Source organism: Ranitomeya variabilis, chromosome 8, assembly GCF_051348905.1.
Source record: "Ranitomeya variabilis isolate aRanVar5 chromosome 8, aRanVar5.hap1, whole genome shotgun sequence".
NCBI classification, from domain to species: domain Eukaryota; kingdom Metazoa; phylum Chordata; class Amphibia; order Anura; family Dendrobatidae; genus Ranitomeya; species Ranitomeya variabilis.
Window position 1 is genome coordinate 143,778,101 of NC_135239.1, and position 16,138 is coordinate 143,794,238.

The window sequence follows — 16,138 nt, forward strand, 5'->3', positions numbered from 1 at the left end:
GGTCTAATATAAGAGTAAAAAAACAATAATAAGTCCCAAAACTGAACTCATAAACACAATATAAACCAACAGCCCACAGCCAGCTCTACCTCCAACAACTTGAGTTAGGGACATGTCCAGGCATGTATGGCCAAATCAGCTTAGAGTTGGTACTTTGCAGAGTATACATCTCCAGTTTACACATGCAACAATGAGGAGAAGATTTGATGTAAGCCAAATTTTGGATTATATCTTAGATGATAATGAATCAGAGGACACACAGCAGCAAACTGATACAGATGAACAGGTTTCTGAGGAGGAAGATGATGTGGAGTATCAACCGGAAGACACAGACAGTTCTGATCAGTCTGATGAGGAGGTCACTGGTGCTGAAGCTGCTCCCGCTGGAAGATTCAAATCCAAAAGTGGCAAGATCAGTTGGAGCTCAGTACCTCCAGATGTACATGGCAGGGCAGAAGCTGCAAATGTCATAAAAATGACCCCTGGGATCACAAGGTTTGCTGTGACATCAAGACATGTTTTGATCTGTTTATGCCATTGTCAATAAAAAAAAGTCATTATTGCTATGACAAACCTTGAAGGAAAAAAAGTCCACGGCAACATGTGGAATGACCTTCATGATGATGTCCTGGATGCCTACATTGGTATTCTTCTCCTTGCTGGAGTGTACAAATCCTGCAATGAGGCCACTGATAGTCTCTGGGACGCATCGACAGGCAGGAATATTTTCCGGGCAACAATGTCACTTCAAAAGTTTCAAATGATATAAAGAGTCCTCAGATTTGACAACAAAGACACCAGAACAAAATCTGACAAACTTGCTCCCATCAGGGATGTTTGGGAGAAATGGGTGCAGCTCCTTCCACTGATGTTCAACCCAGGGCCAGAGGTGACAGTAGACGAACGTTTTCTCCCTTTCCGCGGAAAATGCCCTTCCGGCAATACATGCCAAGTAAGCCAGGCAAATACGGCATAAAAATCTGGGCATCCTGTGATGCAAAAACTAGCTATGCATGGAATCTACAGATTTACACAGGCAAGTCTGCAAGCGGCATCCCTGAAAAAAAAACAAGGAAAACGTGTAGTCCTCGATATGACTACTGGACTGCAGGGTCACAACATTACTTGTGACAATTTTTTTACCAGCTATAACCTTGGACAAGAACTTCTCAGGAGGAAAATCACCATGGTGGGCACAGCGAAAAAAAACAAACCTGAGCTGCCCGCTGAATTGCTGCAGATGAAGGACAGGGCTCCACTTTCCTCAAAGTTTGTTTTTACAGACACCACCACTGCTGTTTCATAATGCCCCCAAAAAACGACCGAATGTGGTACTGATGTCCACACTTCACAAAGATGCAGCTGTGTCATCAGGAAGTGACAAAAAGCCCAGAATCATCCTGGACTATAACAAAAACAAAGGAGGAGTGGACAACCTGGACAAGCTGACTGCCACCTACACTTGCCAGCGAATGACTAGGAGATGGCCAATGGTTGTATTTTACAACATCCTTGATGTGTCAGCATGCAATTCATTTGTGTTGTGGACCCACATTCACCAAGGATGGAATTCAAAGAAAAAAAAAAAACAAGCGGAGGATGTTTCTTGAGGAACTAGGAAGATCCATTGTCAAGGCGCACATTGACCAAAGGGAACGAGTGCCGCGAGACCCAGCCGCTGCAGCCTTGGTCCGACAACTCCAAAGCTCAACAAGTGCTTCGTCCACACCCACAGCAACACAAAGAGCATCATCACCAGCATCCTCCTCAACCAGCCCTGCCTCAACATCAACCACAACAGCCACAACCCCAGTAAAACCACCTGATTCTAAAAGAAAGAGGTGTCAGGTCTGCCCTAGCAATAAGGACAGAAAGACAAACACATTGTGCTTCGCCTGCAAAAAATACCTCTGCAAAGAACACACAAAAAGTGTCACTTTTTGCCACACATACATCTAAATACTAATGCATCTAAAAACTAGTACTTGATTTCTGTTGATTTGCTTGATTGATTGTTGTTTGTTTGACCTAGAAAAGCTACTTTTTATTATTATTGCTATTAATGTTAATATAATTTTCATCTTTTATTTGTATTAAAGTTCTATAAAAACAAAAAAAAAATCTGTTTTTTGCCTTTTTCATAAAGTAGTTAGATATGGGTCAAAATTGACCCGTAACACCATAGATGTTACTAGAGTTAATAATATAATATATATATATATATATATATATATATATATATATATATATATATATATATATATATATATATATATATAATATATGTATGTTTTTTTTACATTTAAGAAATGTGTTCTAAAACCCTTCAGTAATAGTCAGGTAATATAACAAACTTTTTTAAGTTTATATTATTCTCTTGAAGTTCATTTGACAATATTTTTATATTGAAAATGAAGGGTATGTTCTCAAATGAAAGGCCCAGGGGGCCACAACAAAAATATTAAAATCAATCCTTCCATGGATGAGAAACCCTAACAAGGTAACTAAGAGGTAAGAAACAAATTGGATCATAAATAACTGTTGTTGGGGTATCCTAGGGGTGATTTAAGACACGGGTCAAAACCAACCCGTTAACATAAAAGAGAGTAACAGAAAGCTAACACTAGAGGAAGGTTTTTTAATAAATGTTTAAAATCTGGTTAACATTCTCTTTTTTAATAGTAATCTGTCACGTCCAGAAATGCTATTTATCTGCAGACATAAGGGTAATCCACAGATCAATAACTCTTAAATTTTGTGTACCCGGCTTATTGGAGCAGTGGCTATACGGCGAAAACTATGTTTTATTCTCCCTGCAGCCACTTGCTTCCAGTCGCCGTCCGTTGTTTGCTAGAATGGGACCCTATGGCGCCGCATCCGTCAAATGACGGAATCAGGCGATGGATTCAGTTTTTTTTAAGCATGCTCCGATTTTCTTACGATCCAATCAGCTGGATCAGCTAGTCGGATCCGGCGAAAAAACGGATCCGTTGCATCAGTTTTTCACAATCTGCGATGGATCCGTTTTCTTCAACATTGGGCGGATTGTGACAGATGACAAAAAACTGATGTGTGAAAGCAGCCTTACAATAAAGTAATGTGTAAGCGGCTGTAATCACCATCTTCAAGGATGTGTGCACACGATGTAGATTTGCTGCGAATCCGCAGCAGATTTTTCCGCGCAGAAACGCTGCAGATCCGCACTGTGATTTACAGTACCATGTAAATCAATGTCTAAAAAAAAAGTTCTGGAGATGGTGCAGAAAAATCAGTGCGGAATAGCTGCGGATTTAAAAGAAGTGCATGTCACTTCTTTTGTGCGGATCTGCAGCGTTTTTGCACCCCTCAATGATAGAAATCCGCACTGGAAAAAACTGCAGGAAATCCGCACTGGAAAAAACTGCAGGAAATCCGCATCAATTCCGCACAAAATCCGCGGCTGCGGATTCTGCCAGGAGATGCAGATTTTGTGCAGAAAATTCTGCACCACTTTTCCTACGCGTGCACATGGCCTAACAGTTCACGTAACACACTGATTTGGCCAGCACAGGCTTCAATAGTGGTTGAGAAGTGAACACCAGTGTGTCTCCAGAAAAATGCTGATCAGGTAAGTGAAATTTCTGAAGTAGAGTTCCACAAGTCTGTACAAAAACTAAGTGAATAATCGTCTACCAGCTTCATAAATAAATAAATTCCTGTAAATGCAGTGAGTGGTGTGCAGTCGATATTTTTTAATGATTTGAAGTAATTTAATTAAATATAAAACACTTTATTTGAAGTATACTGTTAGGTGTATATAGTCATAGATAGTCATAGATGACCTATGTCTTGTATCACATCCTTTCAATAACTACAACGTTTCATTCATATCTGATATCAATGACTTTGCAAACACACATGTTGTATCTCATATACTTCTTTGGGACAATCAGCTGACAGAACCATGGGAGACTGTTCTGTAATCACAACATCGTCTTCAATGCGGATTCCTATGCCTCTGAATTTTTCGGGAGCTTCAATGTCATTCACAGGAATGTAGATGCCTAATAAAAGGTAAACAGCAAAAATAAATTGAACATTGATAAAAGTTACATGTAAAGCCCTACAGAATTGCCAATGTGCATTAAAATGCATTAACAAATTGTTGACATCACTGTACCCTGTAATCAATTAACTTTAAATGGGTCATGCCAAAGTGGACTTTTAATACCTGTCCACAGGGAATTTGTAATAAAAGTCTGACCACTGTGGCACCACTGCTGTGACCTTTACTCATTACAAGAATAGGGGTCCCAAGCACACGGGGTTCCTCCACAAAGTAGAAATGTGGTGAGGAAGAACTTGAATGGAGCATTATTCATTCATGTGCTGCTTCATTTGAAGTCTATGGGGTGATGGAAACAGCTCAGTGCCTTAGACTAGAATAAATGATAGGACGCTTTATCCAATGAAACATTTTCAGATGACAAAACCACAAAAGAACTGATTGGAGTGATTGAATATGTTATTTAAAAAAAAAAATTATAAGACAAAGGTATATAAAGATTAGCAAATCACTGCTGATAAGACAGAACACAGCATCAAAAGTAACAATTAAACATAAAAAATACTAAACTATATATGGAACTAGAGAACTGCTTGAAGGAGGAACTCCATCAAAGTTTGGATGCAAGGTTCCTTACATTTTCAGTCAAATAAATGTTATGTCCTCATGGTCTAAAAATTAATAATTTTGTCTCAATTTCCCTGGGACACTGGTTTCTCACAGAAGTGGAACATCCTTTTTAATAATTGCACCTCGGGACTTCTTTCTCTCTTTGCACCAGAAACGAGCGGACATGGTAGATCAGGCAGCCACTATAATTTTAGGGTTAACAAAACAGTTATCGCCATTTGAATGCCATCATGACTGTCATGAACCGGGGGTATTTGGTTGCCCCAGTTCTTCATCAGGGATTTATATATATCCCACTTCCCAGTTCCGATTTGGAACTTGCAGCTATCTGGCGCCCCCCTTACCCTCAGGTCAGTCAGGGAACTGCACCTAGGGTAAGTAGTTGCCAGAAAGGCTGCCTTGCTATGTACTGGCTATTGGGCACACTGCAGTGAGGACGATATACCTACTGTCGCTCAAGCAGGAAATACGATTATCAAACGGCATCCGTCGCTGCCAGTTTCCCCAAAAGCTCAGGACACCTCACTGCCACCAGCTCCTATTACGATGATTAATAACGGGTCAGGAGCCAACCCAATTAGTAGCAATGGATTAGGTCGGACGACTTAGAGTACGTTTAGAGCAAGGAAAATGACACTGGTAAATATTATAACTTTTACTCCAAAAAATATGATGTACAATAACAAATTGTATTGTGGTACCGTGTTAGCCAGAAAAATCGATGTGAATACTTTTCTGCCCAATGATGACAGAAGTATTCTAGGAGTGATACCTTTATTGGCTAACCAGAAAATAATATGTTTGCAAGCTTTCAGAGCACAGTGGCTCCTTCTTCAGGCAAGATTACAAATAGATTAATAAGAAAAGCACAACATTTAAAGAATACTACAGGAGGACATTTGTTAGGGGGTGGGAAGTGTGATGAGTCCATAGATAAGCCAAGGAAATCAAATTAGAACCACAAGAGAGAAAAGACTGGACCAATAATGGTATGCACACCCATAGAATTTACAAAAAATATATCAACTTTAATTGCACCTCAAAAAAGACAAACACATAATAAAACCACTTAAACCAAGGCCTGAATACAGGACCAAATGACCATCACCCTTATATATAATGTATATGGAGCAGCATAATTAACATATAAAGTGCTCGATCAAATAACAATAATGTACCAATATACAGTGTCTCCTATCCATAGTTACAATAACCCCAATAACAGAATGATATACAGGCTTAATATTACAAATATAAGAACAGAACCAAAATAATAACACACGTTAACCTGTAGTCACATGTATATGTTGATATAACCCCATATAATATAGTAAACTGCAGTATTATCTTAGCATGCTCAATACCCCAACAATAATGGTACCAATAGTTCTCTCATGATATTGACTTGGGCTATATGCCCAAAGTCCCAACCAAGTGTGAACCGAGCCTGCCCACCGTAATCTGTGGAATATGCTGCAAGGTAAAAAGCAATAGATTAACAAGCTCAAAGCAAAGCATGGGAAAAGAATTTCTAAAGAAAATTGCCAAAGGCAAAGCACCGGTGTTAAGGAATCATATACCATGGGTAGAGATGCTTAGAGAAGATAGGAGACACGCCAAGGGGTGAGGTAAGAGCCCCACGCGTATCTCTGTAGGCACAGCTTAGTCAGGGGACTTCTTCCTTAATGGGGTGAGTCCTGCCACAAATCACAAACTCCTGTCACTGAATTACTAATTAATGCTCGTTTATACACTGTATGTACATTTATTATGTACTAATTATTTATATGCACTTTATCATGCTATACCTCTGACATTGTATATATGCACTCATAATGTAATAACTTTTATGATTATGTACACACTTATGCATTTTATTATTGTAATTGATTTGCAATGGATGTACTGATAGAGTGCCTTGTGAAAGTATTCGGCCCCCTGGAACTTTTCAACCTTTTCCCACATATAATGCTTCAAACATAAACATACCAAATGTAAATTTTTGGTGAAGAATCAACAACAAGTGGAACACAATTTATTGGCTATTTTCAATTTTTGTGGAAATTAAAAAACTGAAAAGTGGGGCGTGCAATATTATTCGGGCCCTTTAACTTAATACTTTGTTGGGCCATCTTTTGCTGTGATTACAGCTGCAAGTCGCTTGGGGTACGTCTCTATCAGTTTTGTACATGGAGAGACTGAAATTCTTGCCCATTCTTCCTTGACAAACGGATCGAGCTTAGTGAGGTTTGATGGAGATCGTTTGTGAACAGCAGTTTTCAGCTCTTTCCACAGATTCTTGATTGGATTGAGGTCTGGACTTGGCCATTCTAACACCTGGATACGTTTATTTGTGAACCATTCCATTGAAAAATTTGCTTTATGTTTGGGATCATTATCTTGTTGAAAGACAAATCTCCATCCCAGTCTCAGGTCTTTTGCAGACTCCAACCGGTTTTCTTCAAGAATGGTCCTGTATTTGGCTCCATCCATCTTCCCATCAATTTTAACCATCTTCCCTGTCCCTGCTGAAGAAAAGCAGGCCCAAACCATGACGCTGCCACCACCATGTCTGACAGTGGGGATGGTGTGTTTAGGGTGATGAGCTGTGTTGCCTTTACGCCAAACATATCGTTTGGCATTGTTGCCAAAAAGTTCGATTTTGGTTTCATCTGACCAGAGCACCTTCTTCCGCATGTTTGCTGTGTCTACCAGGTGGCTTGTTGTAAACTTTAACCCCTTCATGACCCAGGCTATTTTGACCTTAATGACCTGGCCATTTTTTGCAATTCTGACCAGTGTCCCTTTATGAGGTAATAAGTCAAGAATGCTTCAACGGATCCTAGCGATTCTGAGAATGTTTTTTTGTGACATATTGGGCTTCATGTTAGTAGTAAATTTAGGTCGATAATTTTTGCGTTTACTTGTGAAAAAAACAGAAATTTGGCGAAAATTTAGAAAATTTAGCAATTTTCAAATTTTGAATTTTTATTCTGTTAAACCAGAGAGTTATGTGACAGAAAATAGTTAATAAATAACATTTCCCACATCTCTACATTACATCAGCACAATTTTGGAAACAAAATTTTTTTTGCTAGGAAGTTATAAGGGTTAAAATTTGACCAGCGATTTCTCAATTTTACAACAAAATTTACAAAACCATTTTTTTTAGGGACCACCTCACATTTGAAGTCAGTTTGAGGGGTCTATATGGCTGAAAATACCCCAAAGAGACACCATTCTAAAACTGCACCCCTCAAGGAGCTCAAAACCACATTCAAGAATTTTATTAACCCTTTAGGTGTTTCACAGCAGCAGAAGCAACATGGAAGGAAAAAATGAACATTTAACTTTTTAGTCACAAAAATGATCTTTTAGCAACATTTTTTTTTATTTTCCCAAGAGTAGAAGGAGAAACTGGACCCCAAAAGTTGTTGTCCAATTTGTCCTAAGCACGCTGATACCCCACATGTGGGTGGGAACCACTGTTTGGGCGCACGACAGGGCAAAAAATTGGCTCCAATCTTTAGTGGATACCATGTCGCGTTTGGAGAGCCCCTGTGTGCCTAAAGATTGGAGCTCCCCCACAAGTGACCCCATTTTGGAAACTAGACACACTAAGGAACTTATCTAGCTGCATAGTGAGCACTTTGAACCCTCAGATGCTTCACAAATTGATCTGTAAAAATGGAAAAGTACTTTTTTTTTTCACAAAAAATTATTTTAGCCTAAATTTTTTCATTTTCACATGGGAAACAGGATAAAATGGATCCTAAAATTTGTTTGCCAATTTCTCCTAAGTACACCGATACCTCACATGTGGGGGTAAACCACTGTTTCGGCACACGGCAAGGCTCGGAAGGGAAGGAGCGCCATTTGACTTTTTGAATGAAAAATTAGCTCCAATATTAGCGGACACCATGTTGCGTTTGGAGAGCCCCTGTGTGCCTAAACATTGGAGCTACCCCACAATTGACTCCATTTTGGAAACTAGACCCCCCGACGAACTTATCTAGATGCATAGTGAGAACTTTGAACCCCCAGGTGCTTCACAAATTGATCCGTAAAAATGAAAAAGTACTTTTTTTTTTTTTACAAAAAATTTCTTTTAGCCTCAATTTTTTTCATTTTCACATGGGCTACAGGATAAAATGGATCATAAAATTTGTTGGGAAATTTCTCCTGAGTACACTGATACCTCATATGTGTGGGTAAACCACTGTTTGGGCGCACGGCAGGGCTCGGAAGGGAAGGAGCGCCATTTGTCTTTTTGAATGAATAATTAGCTCCAATTGTTAGCGGACACCATGTTGCGTTTGGAAAGCCCCTGTGTGCCTAAACATTGGAGCTTCCCCACAAGTGACCCCATTTTGGAAACAAGACCTCCCAATGAACTAAACTAGATGTGCGGTGAGCACTTTGAACCCCCAAGTGCTTAACAGAAGTTTATAACGCAGAGCCGTGAAAATAAAAAAATCATTTTTCTTTCCTCAAAAATTATTTTTTAGCCTGCAATTTTTTATTTTCACAAGGGTAACACGAGAAATTGGACACCAAAAGTTGTTGTCCAGTTTGCCCTGGGTACGCTGATACCCTATATCTGGGGGGGGGGGGGGGTGAACCACTGTTTGGGCACACGCCGGGGCTCAGAAGGGAAGTAGTGACGTTTTGAAATGCAGACTTTGATGGAATGGTCTGCGGGCGACACATTGCGTTTGCAGAGCCCCTGATGTGCCTAAACAGTAGAAACCCACCACAAGTGACCCCAATTTGGAAACTAGACCCGTGAGCACTTTGAACCCCCAAGTGATTCACAGAAGTTTATAACGTAGAGCCGTGAAAATAAAAAAAATCTTTTTTTTTTCCTCAAAAATGATTTTTAGTCCGCTATTTTTTATTTTCACAAGGGTAACAGGAGAAATAGGACCCCAAAAGTTGTTGTCCAGTTTGTTCTGAGTACGGTGATACCCCATATGTGGGGGTAAACCACTGTTTGGGCACATGTCGGGGCTCAGAAGGGAAGTAGTGATGTTTTGAAATGCAGACTTTGATGGCATGGTCTGCAGGCGTCACGTTGCGTTTGCAGAGCCCCTGATGCGCCTAAACAGTAGAAACCCACCACAAGGGACCCCACTTTGGAAACTAGACCCCCAAGGAACTTATCTAGATGTGTGGTGAGCACTTTGAACCCCCAAGTGCTTCACAGAAGTTTATAACGCAGAGCCGTGAAAATAAAAAATCATTTTCCTTTCCTCAAAAAAATGAGTTTTAGCCCTCAATTTTTTATTTTCACAAGGGTAAAAGGACAAATTGGACCCCAATTGTTGTTGTACAGTTTGTCCTGAGTACGCTGATACCCCATATGTGGGAGTAAACCACTGTTTGGGCACACTTCGGAGCTCAGAAGGGAAGTAGTGACGTTTTGAAATGCAAAATGGTCTGCGGGCTGTTATGGACCTGGTGGTTAGGTGCACCAGGAATGACCTGATAGTTAAACACGGAATCGGGACGAGCTCTGGGGAAATGGGAACTCTGCTGACCGCAAACCCTACTCCTATCAACACAACTAGAAATAGCCGTGGAGCGTGCCTGACTCTGCCTAGACGCCTCTTCACAGCCTAAGAGCTAACTACCCCTAAAGAAAGGAAACAAAGCCTCACTTGCCTCAGAGAAATTTCCCCAAAGGTAAAAGCAGCCCCCCACAAGTATTGACTGTGAGTTAAGAGGAAATCACAAACACAGGATGAAATAGGTTTTAGCAAAGGGAGGCCAGTCTAACTAAACAGATTGAGGATAGAAAAGGGATCTTTGCGGTCAACACAAAAATACTACAAAAACCACGCAGAGTGTGCAAAATATACCCCCGCACCGACTCACGGTGCGGTGGTGCCACTCTGCACCCCCAGAGCTTCCAGCTAGCCAGACAGTTTCATGATAGCAAGCTGGACTAGAACATAGCAAGAAAAACCATATGTAACAAATGAACAAGCAGGAACTTAGCTTATGCTGGAGTAGACAGGTCCTCAGAAAGATCCAGGAAAGATCTGAACCAGTACTAGAACATTGACAGCTGGCATGGAGTAATGATCTGAGTGGAGTTAAATAGAGAATCCAGCCTAGCCCTAAATGAGGGCAGCTGGGGAAGGAATCTCAGAACCAGCAACTCCACTCACAGCCACCAGAGGGAGTCCACAAACAGAACTCACCGAAGTACCATTCATGACCACAGGAGGGAGTTTGAGAACGGAATTCACAACAGCGGGCATCCCGTTGCTTTTGCAGAGCCCCTGATGTGCCTAAACAGTAGAAACCACACCACAAGTGACCCCATTTTGGAAACTAGACCCCCAAGGAACTTATCTAGATGTGTGGTGAGCACTTTGAACCCCCAAGTGCTTCACAGAAGTTTATAACGTAGAGTCGTAAAAATAAAAAATATTTTTTTTCCTCAAAAATGAGTTTTTAGTCAGCAATTTTTTATTTTCACAAGGGTAACAGGAGAAATTAGACCCCAATTGTTGTTGTCCAGTTTGTCCTGAGTACGCTGATACCCCATATGTGGGGGTAAACCACTGTTTGGGCGCATGGCAGAGCTCGGAAGGAGAGGAGCGCCATTTGACTTTTCAATGCAAAATTGACTGGAATTGACATGGGACGCCATGTTGCATTTGGAGAGCCCCTGATGTGCACCTCGGGGCTCGGAAGGGAGGGAGCACCATTTGACGTTTTGAACGCAAGATTGGCTGGAATCAATGGTGGCGTTTGGGACCCCCTGATGTGCCTAAACAGTGGAAACCCCTCAATTCTAACTCAAACACTAACCCCAACACACCCCTAACCCTAATCCCAACCCTAACCATAACCCTAACCACAAGCCTAACCCTAACCCCAACACACCGCAAACCCTAACCTTATTCCTAATTCCAACCCCAACCTCAACCATAACTCTAATTCCGACCCTAACCCTAAGGCTATTGCCCACGTTGTGGATTCGTGTGCGGATTTTTCCGCACCGTTTTTGAAAAATCAGCAGGTAAAACGCACTGCGTTTTAACTGCGGATTTACCGCGGATTTCCTGGGTTTTTTGTACGGATTTCACCTGCGGTTTTACACCTGCGGATTCCTACTGAGGAGCAGGTGTAAAACGCTGCGGAATCCGCACAAAGAATTGACATGCTGCGGAAAATACAACTTCGCTTTCCTCACGGTATTTTCCGCACCATGAGCACAGCAGATTTGCTTTTCCATAGGTTTACATGGTTCTGTACACCGCAACCAAATCCGCACCGTGTGCACATACCCTAATTTCAACCCTAATTCTAACCCTAACCCTAATTCTAACCCTAATTGCAACCCTAACCCTAGCCCTAACCCTAGGGCTTCTTTCACACTTGCGTCGTGTGACGTACGTCGCGATCCGTCGTTTTGGGGAAAAACCGGATCCTGCAAATGTGCCCGCAGGATGCGTTTTTTTCCCATAGACTTGTATTGACGATGGATCGCGACGTATCGCCACATGTCGCGTCCGTCGTGCACTGGATCCGTCGTGTTTTGGTGGACCGTCAAGTGAACATTTTTTCGTACGTCGCGTCCGCCATTTTCTACCACGCATGCGCGGCCGGAACTCCGCCCCCTCCTCCCCAGACTTCAGAATGGGCAGCGGATGCGCTGAAAAACTGCCACCGCTGCCCACGTCGTGCACAAATTTCACAACGTGCGTCGGTACGTCGCGCCGACGCTAAGACACGGAGCCGTACCAACGCAAGTGTGAAAGAAGCCTAACCCTAGCCCTAACCCTAGTGTAAAAATAAAAATAAATATAATTTCTTTATTTTATAATGTTCCCTACCTATGAGGGAGATAAGGGGGGGGGGGCTATTTACTATTTTTTTATTTTGATCACTGTGATAGGATGTATCACAGTGATCAAAATGAATGAACGAACCTGCCGGCCGGCAGATTCGGCGGGTGCACTGCGCATGCGCCCGCCATTTTGCAAGATGGCGGTGCCCATCCTGGAAGCCGGACGGACACAGAGAGGGACCCCAGAACTCGGTAAGTATGGGGGGCTGGGATCGGACAGTGGGGGTGGTGCCGGACAGGACAGGGGGGGGGCGGAGGGGAGAGGAGTGCAGCGGGGACAGAATGGAGGGGTAGGAAAGGCTGACAGCGGCGCCAGATAGCCGCTGTCAATCGGTGGTGGGGGCAGATTGGGGTCTCCAGCCATGGCCGATGATATTGCAGCATCAGCCATGGCTGGATTGTAATATTTCATCAATTTTCATTGCTGAAATATTACAATTGCTCTGATTGGCTGTTTCACTTTCAACAGCCAATCAGAGCGATCGTAGCCACGGGGGGGCGAAGCCACCCCTCTGGGCTGAAGTACCACTCCCCCTGTTCCTGTAGGTCGGGTGAAATTGGAGTTAAACCTTTTACCCGGCCTGCAGGAACGCGATCATTCTGTGACACAGCATATGCATCACAGGTCGGATTGGCACCGACTTTCATGATACATACGCTGTGTCACAGGTCAGGAAGGGGTTAAACGACAATTTTTATGGATATTTTTGAGAAATGGCTTTCTTCTTGCCACTCTTCCATAAAGGCCAAATTTGTGTAGCGTACGACTGATTGTTGTCCTATGGACAGACGGTCCCACCTCAGCTATAGATCTCTGCAGGTCATCCAGAGTGATCATGGGCCTCTTGGCTGCATCTCTGATCAGTCTTGCTTGACATGAAAGTTTAGAGGGACAGCCGGGTCTTGGTAGATCTGCAGTGGCATGATACTCCTTCCATTTCAATATGATCGCTCGCACAGTGCTCCTTGGGATGTTTAACCCCCTTAATCCCATTGGACGTACTATCCCGTCGAGGTGACCTGGGACTTAATTCCCAGGGACAGGATAGTACGTCATAGGCGATTGGCCGTGCTCACGGGGGGAGCACGGCTGATCGCAGCCGGGTGTCAGCTGATTATTACAGCTGACATCAGGTACTATGTGCCAGGCACATTAACCCCTGGAACACTGCGATCAAACATGATCGCAGCGTTCCGGCGGCATAGGGAAGCATCGTGCAGGGAGGGGTCTCCCTGCGTGCTTCCCTGAAACCCTCGGTACAACGCGATGTGATTGCGTTGTACCAAGCGTTTCTTCCCTGCAGTCCCCGGATACAAAATGGCAGCGGGGCTCCATCCGGATCCTGTAGGGACTAAGCCTCCCTGCAGTGCTTGTCAGACTGCTGATCTGACACAGTGCATTGCAAAGTGTCAGATCAGCGATCTGACACTATACTGTGATGTCCGACCCTAGGTCAATGTTATAAAGAAAATTTTTATATGTGTAAAAAAAAAATCGTAAGTAAAGAAAAAAAAAATATTGTTCCAATAAATACATTTCTTTATCTACATTAAAAAAAAACAATAAAAGTACACATATTTAGTATCGCCGAATCCGTAATGACCCGACCTATAAAACTGTCCCACTAGTTAACCCCTTCAGTGAACACCGTAAAAAAAAAAGAGGCACAAAACAACGCTTTATTATCATACCGCCAAACAAAAAGTGGAATAACACGCGATCAAAAAGACAGATATAAATAACCAGAGTACTGTTGAAAACGTCATCTTGTCCGGCAAAAAAACAGCCGCCATACAGCATCATCAGCGAAAAAATAAAAAAGTTATAGTCCTCAGAATACAGCCATGCAAAAATAATTATTTTTTATATAAATTTGTTTTTATCGTATAAAAGCGCCAAAACATATAAAAAAGATATAAATGAGGTATCGCTGTAATCGTACTGACCCAAAGAATAAAACTGCTTTATCAATTTTACCAAATGAGGAACAGTATAACCCCCCTCCCCCCCCCCTTCGCAAAAGAAATTCAAGAATTACTGGTTTCTGGTCATTCTGCCTCACAAAAATCGGAATAAAAAGCGATCAAAAAATGTCACGTGCCCGAGAATAGTACCAATAAAAACGTCAACTCGTCCCGCAAAAACAAGACCTCACATGACTCTGTGGGCCAAAATATGGATAAATTATAGCTCTCAAAATGTGGAGATGCAAAAAACTTTTTTGCAATAAAAAGCGTCTTTTAGTGTGTGACAGCTGTGAATCATAAAAATCTGCTAAAACCCGCTATAAAAGTAAATAAAACTCCCCTTCATCACCCCCTTAGGTAGGGAAAATAATAAAATTAAAAAAATTTATTTATTTCCATTTTCCCATTAGGGTTAGGGTTGGGGCTAAAGTTAGGGCTACAGTTTGGGTTGGGGCTAAAGTTAGGGTTAGGGTTGGGGCTAAAGTTAAAGTTTAACTTAGGGTTAGGGCTACAGTTAGGGTTGGGGCTAAAGTTAGGGTTGGGGCTAAAGTTAGGGTTAAAGTTAGGGTTGGAGCTAAAGTTAGGGTCTAAAGTAAGGGTTGGGGCTAAAGTTAGGGTTTGGATTACATTTACGGTTGGGATTAGGGGTGTGTTGGAGTTAGGGGTGTGTTTAGGGTTGAGATTAGGGGTGTGTTGGGGTTGGGGTGTGGTTGGGATTAGGGTTAGGGGCATGTTCGGGTTAGGGGTGTGGATAGGGTTATGGTTAGAGATGGGATTAGGGTTAGTCGTGTGTTTGGGTTAGGGTTTCAGTTAGTATTGGGGGTTTCCACTGTTTAGGCACATCAGGGGCTCTCCAAACACGACATGGCTTCCGATCTCAATTCCAGCCAATTCTGCTTTGAAAAAGTAAAACAGGGCTCCTTCCCTTCCGAGCTCTCCCGTGCGCCAAAACAGGGGTTTACCCCAACATATGGGGTATCAGCGTACTCAGGACAAATTGGACAACCACTTTTGTGGTCCAATTTCTCCTGTTACCCTTGGGAAAATAAAACAAATTGGAGCTGAAATACATTTTTTGTGAAAAAAAGTTAAATGTTAATTTTTTTTAAACATTCCAAAAATTCCTGTGAAACACCTGAAGGGTTAATAAACTTCTTGAATGTGGTTTTGAGCACCTTGCGGGGTGCAGTTTTTAGAATGGTGGTCCCTAAAAAAAAATGGTGTTGTAAAAATGAGAAATTGCTGGTCAACTTTTAACCCTTATAACTCCCTATAAAAAAATGTTGGTTCCAAAGTTGCGCTGATGTAAAGTAGACATGTGGGAAATGTTACTTATTAAGTATATTGTGTGACATATCTCTGTGATTTAAGAGCATAAAAATTCAAATTTGGAAAATTGCAAAATTTTTAAATTTTCGCCAAATTTCCGTTTTTTTTCACAAATAAACGCAGGTAATATCAAAGAAATTTTACCACTATCATGAAGTACAATATGTCACTAGAAAACAATGTCAGAATTATCAGGATCTGTTGAAGCGTTCCATAGTTTTAACCTCATAAAGGAACAGTGGTCAGAATTGTAAAAATTGGCCCGGTCATTAACGTGCAAACCACCCTTGGGGGTTAAAGTT

At 41.9% G+C, this 16,138-nt stretch overlaps 1 protein-coding gene across 4 annotated transcripts in view; it reads right to left on the bottom strand.

Moving 5' to 3' along the window:
* Window positions 1–3,712: 3,712 nt before the first annotated feature.
* The window catches only part of XPNPEP3 (X-prolyl aminopeptidase 3), a 180,678-nt gene continuing 168,252 nt past the window's right edge, over window positions 3,713–16,138 (bottom strand). For 2 of the 4 annotated variants that reach the window (XM_077276084.1, XM_077276085.1), the window contains one exon: window positions 3,796–4,043. In XM_077276084.1, the coding sequence (XP_077132199.1) occupies window positions 3,877–4,043 (167 nt within the window). In that variant the 3' untranslated portion in view covers window positions 3,796–3,876. Of the gene's footprint in view, window positions 4,044–16,138 lie in introns of all 4 variants that reach the window. The other 2 variants (XM_077276083.1, XM_077276086.1) reach the window with 2 other exon arrangements.